This window comes from Nilaparvata lugens, chromosome 6 (genome assembly GCF_014356525.2).
Source record: "Nilaparvata lugens isolate BPH chromosome 6, ASM1435652v1, whole genome shotgun sequence".
Taxonomy (NCBI): domain Eukaryota; kingdom Metazoa; phylum Arthropoda; class Insecta; order Hemiptera; family Delphacidae; genus Nilaparvata; species Nilaparvata lugens.
This window is the reverse complement of record NC_052509.1, coordinates 2,291,415-2,304,429: the sequence shown is the minus strand read 5'-3', so window position 1 is coordinate 2,304,429 and position 13,015 is coordinate 2,291,415. Positions and strand designations below refer to the sequence as shown.

At 32.1% G+C, this 13,015-nt stretch overlaps 1 protein-coding gene across 1 annotated transcript; it reads left to right on the top strand.

Moving 5' to 3' along the window:
* Positions 1–3,059: 3,059 nt before the first annotated feature.
* LOC120351979 lies at positions 3,060–7,782 on the top strand. Its single transcript, XM_039431328.1, has 5 exons — positions 3,060–3,531; positions 4,831–5,158; positions 5,473–5,569; positions 6,207–6,308; positions 7,597–7,782. Exons 1-5 carry the CDS (start codon positions 3,060–3,062, stop codon positions 7,780–7,782), a joined length of 1,185 nt encoding a protein of 394 aa, XP_039287262.1.
* Positions 7,783–13,015: the final 5,233 nt, after the last annotated feature.

Here is a 13,015-nt window from a genome sequence, read left to right as displayed (position 1 = left end):
TCGTTTAACATTCATTCTAGTTATGTGATCATTGTTAGTAATTTAATTTATTGTAACTACTAAATGATTGTTATGTCATAATAGATTAATTTTTTCAGAGTTTAGTTCATCACTTTACAGACTTTTTATCGCACGACGTCTGTAGCATCATGTAAACTTTTTTCTATTCTTTATAAATAAGCTTATACAATCAGCAAGAATAAAACATCGAATACATGAATTTCATGAGTTTTATACAGCACAATGATATACTAACATTTATATAAATTAATAAAAAATGAAATACAATAGGAATCATGAAGTTCAAATATCTCGAAAAAATAAATCGGCAAGGCTGTTTCTGAGGAAATGGTGTCTAGTATGGTAACTCAATTTTAAGCAACACCATAAATAGAAGAAGACAATCTTCTACTCTGTGGCAACACTAAGAAATGAACTGAAGCCAGATCACAACAGATCAAGATGTATGCCAGTTACTCTACAACGTAGAAGGGATCTACATCCTGTCTCTGTTTTTAGGTTGCTCACATCTCGAAGTGACCCTGTTCTCATTAGAATTCATAATAGTGAGTTTTTGAGTTCCACAATCATTCAAAGTTGAACCCATAATGATAATGCGAATCAGACTTAATATGTAGTTTATTTGAATGTTGTAAGATTACTTCATAATAATATCCAAAACTATATCCAACTCCAAAATATCACATCGTAACTCCCGTATTTTTGCATAGCCTGTTCAAAAACACATTCTCCCCAGATACTCCCCAGGTCTTTTCAGATCGCAAGTTTTGCAAGTGGGTCCATTCCAAACTCATGAGCTACAGAAGTGATTTTCCAGCAGACATTCTATTTCAAATTACAGTACCATTAAATCGGGACGAGATTTGAATGTAATCAATACTTCGGTGGTTAATTTGAGTATTCTTTGAAGTAACAAGCATAGAAAATTGAGAGATGTGGAATATAAAACTTAATTTTATCAATTCAGTACACAAGTAGATCCATGAAAGTGAATGGAAAAGAATATAAGCTTATGTTCGTTAGACAAGAGAAAAATACAATTCGAAAAGTACAAAGCATAACCTAAAAAATCTAGACAGTAGAATAATTATGAAACAATATTTATATAAAAAGATCCTTGGAAAGTATTCACCAAGAGAGTCAGACCACAACTAACAAAGAGATTGAGTCCTTTTCGACAAAACAATGACAACAAAATTATACAAAACTAAAAAAGAAAATGATGTAATAATCGTGAAACGCGCAATTATTCTGTACAATGAAAATCACTATGAACCAATCAGAATGTATTTTTGGGATAATTATATGAAACTAGAAGGGTTGAGTTGTTTTGAAAGCGGTAATCGTCGATAATCATACTCAGAAAACCCTAATATTGCTTGAATATAACCAGATCTTTACTGAGATCACGAAAATGATTTGATGGTAATCTGAGCTTGAAGAAAATTATGGGATATTATCGCAATTATTGCAATAATTTTGGGTTATTGCAAAGCTAGAACCAACTTGCAAACTTTTTTGAAATCAACTTTCAGTGCTCCACTGCACTGGAGAAAGGAAGGTTCTCCAGAGCAGCAGTTGAGTCTCTGGAAAGTGCTCAAACTCAATTCCAACTCAAGAAGTTCTTAAAAAACATTATTCTTCACAGAACATCAACCTATTGTATACTTGAAACAAAAATTATTGTTCTTAGTAGCAAAACTTGACAGCTTATAACAGCTATGAGGGTAAGATAATCTAGAATGTGGGAAATTCAATTTTTGGATTTCATATTGAAATTCTGAAATTGAAATCTTCAAATTGAAAAATCTGAGAACCTAGGAATGTAAGAACGTCTTGTAGAAACCTGAACCCCAATCGATTCCATAATTATTGAATATTCATTGCTGATCAAATAAACCAAATCATCCTGATTGACCTGATACACCTTTATTTAAAAACTTCGTCTGTTCATACGGCAGAGAATATTTATTCTGTGAAAGACTTCAGAAAGCATTGAAGAACCAATTTATTGCCTTCTATCAGAAGTTTAATAGTTTTACGAGCTCCATGATTTTCCGCTTTTATATTATAACCTATCAACCCTAATTTCTTACAATTTCTCATCAATCTTCATCGAAGCTTTTGAATCACCAGCCCATTCCCAGTTTTTTCAAATATTAAAACCATTAGTATCCATTTCCATCAATTGATTAGTAACATGAAATTTGAGGAAATATCCAATCTATATAAATCTATGATAAACAAATTATTAAGTTCAAACAGCAACCGAACTATTTGACAAGATTAAAATATTTTATTTGTCAATAAATAAATCTATAGAAATTAATGAAATGAATCAATATTAATTTCACAGTCAATTGATTGCTTCATGGAATTGTTTGATCCTCTCGACTAACGTCTAAAATATATATTATATTGCTTTATCTGAATTTGAAATGTGGAGCTACCGGCGGATACTCCGTATATCGTGGACAGATAGAGTCACGAACGTAGAAGTTCTCAGAAGAATGGGTAAGCAACTAGATATTGTGCGTGACATTAAAATACGAAAGTTGACTTACCTTGGACACACTATGAGAGGACCCAAGTACATGATTCTACACCTCATAATCCAAGGTAAAATAGTTGGTAGGCGCTCGGTGGGACGCAGGAGAATGTCTTGGTTGAGAAACCTGAGGGAAGCGTTTAATTGCACAACCAATGACCTATTTAGAGCGGCTGTGAATAAGGTAAAAATTGCCATGATGATTGCCAACCTCCGAAATGGAGACGGTACTTAGAGAAGAAGATCTGAATTTTAGCAACTTTTTCTATCGGAATTTTATTATTTTGCAAGCCTCGATATACGATTAACACATAGAATAGCTTTCACAAGAAATTCCCTATAGATTTTTAAACAAACTGGGAATTTTGAATCTAATAATTTCGATGATCTATAATAGAATTTCTATAATCGATTCTAATAAATATGGAAGTTTTCAAGCCTGTTTATATAAATTTCTGAACGTTGTTTTTTCTCTAAGGATATACTGAAAATGAGCGATGTGGTTGCCACCTTCATGAAACACCTCAACAGCACTGGACTCTACTCTCCACAAAAACCCAGTCTGAAAGGATTCCTCACCTACCTGATAGTCATCTACCTAGTTCTCGAGGTACTACTAGTTACGATCTACAGCTGGGAAACATGGGACTTCAACTCGCGCGTGAAAGCACTGGAGAACCTAAACTTGGCAATCGGAGTTCTCAACATAGCAACTGAGCACATCATCTTGCATGACAGAAAAGACAACCAGATTCAGCTAATGTCGTCCGAGCTATATCTGTACGATATAATAAAAGATGGGATTGGATTATCAACGTTTCAAGAGAAAAAGGCTTTTGTAGAGTCGATGGAGAAAGATAGCATACTGTTGACGAAGATAATTTTGACATCAGTTCGTTGGTATTTCATAGGGTACCTCATGTCATCACTATTCGGAGTCGTTTTCTACGTATTCAATGATGGTAAGATAATAATAATAACGGTAAGATAATAACAATAATGGTAAAATAATAACAATAACGGTAGTATACTCACTCACTAAAGTAACAAAAATTGTGAAAATATTGTTAATTTTCACAAAATTGAAGTCTCGTTAAGTGTTTGGAATGGTTTAATGTTAAAGTGTTTAATTATTGAATATTGAAGAAATAATTCTACTATTGAAAAAATAATTTAACTTTTATTATATTTGATTTTCAACCAAAATGGCTATCATAAACAAATGTTGATGTTAGTCAAGACCCATATATAATAAAAATAGTGTTTTTGACTCTGGAGGAAAATACAATTGATTTTTGAAAATTCAACAATATTAAGCAACAGTAATATAATATAATAGCTGAATTATTAGATAGGTACTTGATTTGTCTTTGAAAATAGAAAATGGGGTGAAACCAGAAAGAGAATTCAACTTAATGACTTCTTATCCATGGTTCGATTTTCAAGTGTCAGGAATAATTTTTCCAATATTCCTCAGTTCCCTACTACTGAACTATTACTTTAATAACTGGTAATATAAGACAGTTGCTTTGAATGAAGAGAAATGTATAGAGAAGTGTGAATGAAAGTAGGGAAACATCTACTCCCTAAGAATGAATGAATGACACAATGTGCAACACGAATTCTACAAATTAATGAAACAATAAACCGATTAGAAATTGCTCACCACTACCAATGTTCAATTCCATCAGAGAACCAGGCTTTGTGGCATAACTTGAGGTGCGTACACATATACGCGCCGCGAACATGAGCAATTCACTTTTAATCAGCTGATGCCAAGCTTTTTATGTCTGTATCTTACCGTTTCTGTAAAAATATTGATTGAGTATTGATTGAGTACTTTATTTATGTAGATTACAATATATACTGGCTTATACACTTATATACAATAGCTTACAATACAGCAAAATTATAGATGAATTTACATAATATAGACTAAGAAAATAATTATTGAACTGTATATGATATGAAAAAGCAGTTTGTAATATAATAACTATAGATAATAATCATATTGTTATGCATCTACATAAATTGGCGGAGCTTTGGACATATCAATGTCCATTCTTCGGAAAGAATATTATATCATATAAAATATTATATAAATAGTAAAAAGAATATTATATAAATACAGATATAGTCAGCTGATTAAAAGTGAATTGCTCATGTTCGCGGCGCGTATATCTGTACGCACCTTTAGAAATATCACAACATTAGTCACAGCACAACTTTTTCAAAAAGACCCTACTTCAAATATTTTTCAGATCTGAACAACCTTTCATTGCCTTTCGTGTTCTACAACCCATTCACCCCATCACCGAGCTTATCATTCGTAAATCTGAAGCAGTACCTCATCATACTGTTGTTCGAACTGTGGTACACTCATCTCAGTTACATCCTTGTGGTGACTTTGGGAGGATTCTTCCTGTCCATCGACAATGTGACACAAGAAATGAAACTGTTCCACATGAATTTGAAAGAGTTGAACTTGAATTTTGAAGCGATAGAACAAGCAGAAGACCAGAGCACTGATTATGAAAAATTGAAACCGGTTTGCAGAAGGATATTTGTGCACCATCAGCTGATTTATAAGTGAGTATATTTGGATTCGTACTCAATATCAAATTTATTCATCAAAAAGAATATTTACAAAATAATAGTGTAACAAATAATATAATTATAATGAATATAATTCCTGTGTGGATGATTTGTCCGTGTGCAGGACATTTCATGAGAGTTTATCAGGCCTATATTGAAGGAAAATTGATCATTGAAATCGAGTTTTGAATTGTTGGCGATCAGTAAAAATCTTTTATAATTTTGAAAGCATTTGAACTGTCCTACTTCGAATATCTTTTTTACATCATGAGTGATAAAATAACAGAAAATTTTGTTACATCTTTCAGGAAAACTAGAATGATAAACAAAGGCGTTGACTTTATAGTTATGTACTACAATCCCTTCATATGTTTTCAACTTTGCCTGGCTATATTCTGCATTGTGGTGAGTAGAATTAACTTATTCCTTCTTTAATTGTCAATGACAACATGTATTTTCTATAAAATGTTCATCATAGACTTGATTAAAATAAAACTGCTGGCCAGATAGCCGAGTTGACCAATAAGGCGTTGCACCCTTCAGTCTGCTAGTGCTACCTGGTCGTGGGTTCGAATCCCGCTGAATCTCATCGAATAGACATGGACGTTTGCTCATCTCATAATTCACTAACGCATTTTTAATTACCCACGCACAAGCAAAAAGCTCATGTGGGATCATCCGCGATAAAAAAAATTAATAAAAAATCTTGTAGTACCCATTATTTTTTAAAAACTCTAAAATATTTCAACAACTAGTTTCGACCCTAACTTAGGTTCAAAATTACCTAAATGGGAGTCGAAACTAGTTGTTGAACTATTTTAAAGTTTAAAAAAAATAAAGGGTACCACAAGATTATTTATATTGTTTTTATCAATTTGTTAAAAAGGAGACCATGTGAGTGGAGTGTTGAAAAAAAACAAGTACAGGAGCATCAAGGAACAATATTCAATGACGCAATTGAGCTTGATGCTGTGGAATTTAATTCTGAAAGTAATGTTTGGTAATAATGTCAATGTAATAAAACAGGAATTCATCTTTCTAGAAACTCGACTTTCTCTCGAAAATCAAATACGGTTTCGCATTCTTCACCGTACTTCTCATGTCGTTCATATATTGTGAGAAAGGACAGTCGTTGGAAACTGAGGTAAGTTCATGAATTACTTCAAAAATATATTAAATTCAACACTGTTCCAGAAATATTCGGCCACTGTGGAACATATTTCAAAATTAGAATTGGATACTTCGCCAGATATAGGATAATAAATGATACATGAAGGTCTACCTCTCGAAAGTTCTCAAGCATCTCATTTTCTCCCTCAAGGATTGCTAATTCACTCTCATTACGCATTTTCGAGTAATTCATGAATAAACCTATTTGATGAATACTTGAAGAATCTCATAAGCAAATTGAAATAGGAGTAGAAATCCACATTGAATGAACGTGAATAGTTGAAATTCGCAGAAGTGGTCTTCCTCTTTTATTATTATTTTAGAGTGCTTTAAAAAACAAAAATTATCCAATTCTTGACAGAGTGCTACCCAGAACAATACTTCTTCACAAAAATAGTGAACTAGAGAGATTTCAATGCTACACTGTTCATGCTATATTTCAACAATTCTTGATATAACAACTTTACCAAAGATCTTGGAAATTACCACCAATAAAAAATGTTATTGTGAAAATTAGATATATAGAATCAAAACAAAATGCCTCGGTCGTTTTGTAGACACATACTCAAGTCGACGATACCTTGATTGAAAAGGTTATTATGAATTGAGTATCCTTTATTATACAGTATTATGAATGTGTGGAGAATAATTTTAATCTAATTAAAAGTCCTCTACCAATTTTAATCTAATTAATAATTTCAATCTAATTAGGTCCTCTACCAATTTAGAAGGCTAAAGAAATGAGCCATATCTTCACAAACAATATTCTCATCAATTCAAGCCAAAATAGAAATGCTAATTAGTCTATTACTATGTCCTATGATAACATTACATTACATTATATTACATTCATTTATTGTATAAAACAGTTAAATCATAATACAATTATTATGGCATTGGAGGAAAAACTAGGCTGAGCCTGTACTATCTCTCCAAAAAGTTTGATAAAATGTTTATGTTGTCCAAAAGTTAAGATTATGTAATCACACACTGCTTCGTCACTTGATTTTCGGTCCAGGAATACGGTAATGATTTGAAAATTTTGAATATTGAAGGTTGATGTTATACTCTAAATGAATCACAGAATGTATCACAATAAATCGAAAACTTTAGAAATATTGCACTTATTTGAAAAATTTGAATACAAAATCAAAAACCTACTCACTAATTAATTAATTGTAGGAACAATTAACAATGTAGGAAAATATAAATTATTGTTCAACGGGTCAAGTTGAATAATTCTGATAGTCTGATTTTTACAGGGAGAGGAATTGAGAAACACTCTTTATAGCTGTAACTGGATTGGAAAGCCCTCTTGGTTTAGCCGATCTCTGATGATACTCATGATCCAAAATAACCGTATACCAAAAATTGAAGCATTTGGAGTTCTGCAACTCAACAGGAAGAATTTGAGAGGGGTGAGCGAAAAATATAGTTTTGAGCGATAAACTTTTGAAGTATCAAAAAAGTTATTTTAGAAATTGAGTAGAAATCCATAATGAATCATAGTTGGTAGTGTTGGAAATTTGAAGTAAGTAAAGTAATCCAAGATTAGCAGGGTTCAAAAAAATCAAATCGATCAAAATAGAAGTCAAGAGGATGGAATAAGACACATATTGGAATAATCAAATTACTAATGAACTCGAATTTCCTTAACAAAATTCCTTCCAGAGATATTATTTCTAGTAACTTCCAATAGAATCAAATTGATTACTTCATTCGTTTAAATAAATAAAATTCTTATTCTCAATGCTCCTATTATAATATTTATTTATTTATTTACGATACAAAAACTGATGTTATATAACATTGATAGATAAAATAATAAGGAAGCCATTGTGCTTTTTTCTTCCAAATTTATAGGTGATGACACAGTCCAAAATAGGGTTAAAATTTCACGTGTACAATTTCTATACAATTTTAGTACAAAATAAACATGGAAACTATAAATTTTGAATTTAGATGGCTCAAATCAACAAATTATTCCAATATTCCACTCAATCACCACTTGTAAACATATAATATTGATCATTCAAGTGTTATTCACGTTCATACAAAACCACATTGAATTCATTGAACGCAAAAAGGAATTCCAAAATGGATAACATTTCGGATTTCATTTTTATGATCAAATTACGATTAATTTTTATTATGAAATTCTGACAGTTTTATTAAAGGCTCTCTTCAAATTAGAATATATTTATTTGGTCAATAATACAGAAATGCGATTATTATTCAATTTTGTGTTATTTAAGGAATGTGGATGAATTTTATGCGATTGAAAATACTGTGTACATTATGTGCTCTGGTCGATATTTGCTCCGTCTCTGAAGTCGAAAGGGTTGCATTGATTTTCATCGAAAATGCAGATTAAATGTTCCTAGGATTATTATAATGATTACCACACTTACATTCAAGCTAAAACATTTCTAAACCTTGACTTTCCTGTATTCTGTTGAATCATCTCTGTTACTTTTAAAATGTTTGATGAGCAGGCAGAATTAAAGACAAATATGATAATGATACCTCAAACAATTCGATGGAATTCATATTATTTATAAAGTTCTATACCCTTGTTTCAGATAATGCAAGCTGTCTACTCCTATTTCAATTTGCTTATGAGATTCTCCAAGTAATCATGAAATGAAAGCACTATGGACGTTTCAAGCTTGAAGTTCAAACATAGTAATTATAAATTATAATGGAAGAAAAAGTAATTCATCAATATTTTATTTTGATGAATATATAATATAATATGATAATGTTATATGAATAATATATTATGGCTACTGTTAGTATGCTGGGACTAGGAATTCAATGTAGATTGATTTGCTAGCTTTGAACAAAAGTAGCTACATGAAATCGTCTGTGAAACTACCATTTATCTGACAAAGGGAAGAGACTAAGGAGAGAAATGAGAGAAAAGGTATGTACTATCCAGCAAGAGAAATAGAATTAACTTCTGTGTCGTTGCCTACAAGATATTTTACGATTATTTGGAGCAAACTTTTCAAATAAGTAATGAATAATTATTATTAAAGTATTGTAACGTTTTCAAAATAAATAGGAGATTTACGATTGCCTGAAGATTGTATTGACCAAAACCAAAACCAAATTACTAGTATTCTGTTACTCTATCAGTGCATTTCAAAATGTGATTGTATATTGAATATTTCATTTAAACCTGTAGTTTGGAAGAAACTATGACTATACCCATACATAGCATATTGTTACTCGAAAAGAATATACATAGATTTGATAAACCAACTCATGTAAGAGGAACTGCTCTGATTCATTCCAAAACTGTCAATTTGTGTGAGAAACAACTGTATTTTGGTTTGAAAAATAAATAAATATTCATATTTTTATGAGAAATTCAATTGTTTATTACGATTATAATCGTAATTAACAATTGTATTTATGTGTATGGGGATGGAATTATTTACCTCAGAGATTTTTATTCACTACTGTTAGCCATGTACCGTATACAGCTTCGTTTTTTTTTATTTAATTACTAACAAACAGTGTGTTTCTAATTATATGAAAGATTTGGCCTGAGTTATTAAAAAGAATGCACCTGTTCCAAAATAAATCAATAATTAAGAACGATACAAATGGCTTTTGGAGTATTACTGAGTTTTTCATTCCTTGATGTTTTCAAATTTGATTTTTTTAACACTGAAGAAAGTTATTTGATAATATTTTAGGAAAAGGTAAATCAGGATGGCAATGATCCTACTGCCCTACTGATCCTACGACAACAAAAATTAGATTTATTAGTAAAGATACAAGTGATTCCTAATACAGATCAATAACATGGAAGAGAAATGTTAAAAGTAAAAATTAACCATATCTGGAATCTAAATGTGTTTAGCTGTTCACTATAACACATAACATTCTGAGATACCGTACAACATTTTTCTAATGTAAATCAATCATTTAGATACTTATTGAGGTTAGTAATGGTGAAAAATAATCAACCATATCCGAGACTTGAAAGCATAGAATAAGAATAACAAATTTATTAACCCTTTCACTGCCAAGCACGAAAATATTCGTTTTTGAAAAGTATGTCTGGACACACCAAGCACGAATATATTAGTTTTCATCTTTGAGCTCACTGTGCCATCCACGTATATTTTCGTTTGCCTTCATTTTATAATACAGACATGGTCTGTAGTGTTGCCAACATAATAAGCCAAGTCTCAACTGATTCCGATTTCATTCGACGAAGATATCTAGGTTTCAGTGAACAGCTGCAGTGAAGCGCCATGTTACACACACATGTGTTTTGTTGTATGCTGTGATTCAAATAAAGTGTAGACTTGTTTCTGTTTGTAAAGTGATGTCAATTTGCGTTCATTATGGGTAATTCAAGTAAAATTTATTCTGAACATGAAATTTAAGCTTTTTCACTTAGCTCAGATTTTTAAATTGATGAAGTGGAACTGGAATTCTCCCGGGGCAGTAGTGATATTGAAGAAAACAGTCAACCATTTCCTCTTCCACTATTATTATTATTATATATCCTCTTATTATTCAACTAAGAAAAAATACAGTGCAGTTGTATAAGTATTAGGTACATAAAGTGAAATAGGCTATATACTGCTGCTTCATATAGAAAGTTACTTTTGGATTCATTCCATGTCAACATTAATTCGGTCTGTCAGATACATTGAGCTCACATTTATATGGCAGCAAAAGGGCTAAAGAATAGCTTCTTAGTTTTTCTCCATGCTGGAAGCCAAGTAATCATGTTTACTAAGGTACAAGGGTTATAAGAATGTGATTTGGAACAGGAAATAATGATAAAAACACCGCTTTCAAAACAACTTTAAAATTCTCTGTAGACGACACCTTGCTAAATCACTTGTCTCTTATCTGGGATCACTGAACTCTAATTGTTCGTGAATAAATCGCCGACCAATTTGTGCAATTTAAAACTTCTCGGCTTGAACCCTCCAACTCACACCGACCAGTCAACTTCAACTTGTCAAAACCGGCTGACTTTCTATTAATCCCAATAATGATCGCCGAGCAAATGAATTATTGTGGAACTGCTGCAGCCAAATAGCGACTAACTCAGAATTGGATTTGCCCAAGTTTAATTAGTCTGTCCATCAATGGGTTGAAGTCTAACTGAACACAAGCCAACCAAATCTAACTGATTTAACTGAAGGAAATATAGACGCAAATCCGACGCGCACGTGCGTACTAACACATTTTCAACAACGTGTCAATTTCTGTTGGACAATAGGATTGTTCAAATTATTTGTAGTAGTTATCGATGCGTGCATCTCGGTTAATTTATTGTTTGTATGTCGCTTTTGAAAAGTATGTCTGTACACACCAAGCACGAATATATTAGTTTTCATCTTTGAGCTCACTGTGCCATCCACGTATATTTTCGTTTGCCTTCATCTATCTATATACTTATATAAAAGCGAAATGGCACTCACTCACTGACTGACTGACTCACTCACTCACTCACTCACTCACTCACTCACTCACTCACTCACTCACTCACTCGCATAACTAAAAATCTACCGGACCAAAAACGTTCAAATTTGGTAGGTATTTTCAGTTGGCCCTTTAGAGGCGCACTAAGAAATCTTTTGGCAATATTTTAACTCTAAGGGTTGATTTTAAGGGTTTAAAGTTCGTCTTTTAGCATTTATATTCTTCTTCTCCCAATCTCTTTATTATAATTGAAATTTCCATATCATACTATAGAACTATAATCTAGATAGAGTACCTCTTCGAAACAGTTGTTCTGGTAACTAAATTAATAATTTTGTCAGGTTAGTTGAGTTGACTTTGTTAGGTTGGCACCAAGTTGAAGATTGAAATGCATTTATCGCGGAGAAATTGATTAGTCACTGCTACTTCAATCAGAGCTATCCCTGGGAATATTATATTACTAGCCGTCCGGCTCGCTTCGCTCGCCATATCCGTTTAGCCAGACGTTTAGTCTGGACCCCCGACTGGATAGTCCTAACATATGATAAAAATCCTCAAATGAAAAATGCAGGCGAGCGAAGCGAGCCTGCTGATCTCACTCTTGGACGATCCAGTCGGGGGTCCAGGGTGCGGAGCCCCCTGGCTAGACGGATATGGCGAGCGAAGCGAGCCTGACAGCTAGTATTGAATATTTCATTTCAAACCTTCAGTTTTGTAGAAACTATGACTACCCATACATAGCATATTGTAACTAGAAAAGAATATACATAGATTTGATAAACCAACTCATGTAAGAGGTACTGCTCTGATTCATTCCAAAACTGTCAATTTGTGTGAGAAACAACTATATTTTGGTTTGAAAAATAAATCAATATTCATATTTTTTATGAGAAATTCAATTGTTCATTACGATTATAATCGTAATTAACAATTGAATTTATATGTATGGGGATGGAATTATTTACTTCAGAGATTTTTATTCACTACTGTTAGCCATGTACCGTATACAGCTTCGTTTTTTTTATTCAATCACTAACGAACAGTATTTCTAATTATATGAAAGATTTGGCCTGAGTTATTTATAAGAATACTCCTGTTGCAAAATAAATCAATAATTAAGAACGATACAAATGGCTTTTGGAGTATTACTGAGTTTTTCATTCCTTGATGTTTTTAAATTTGATTTTTTTAACACTGAAGAAAGTTATTTGATAATATTAT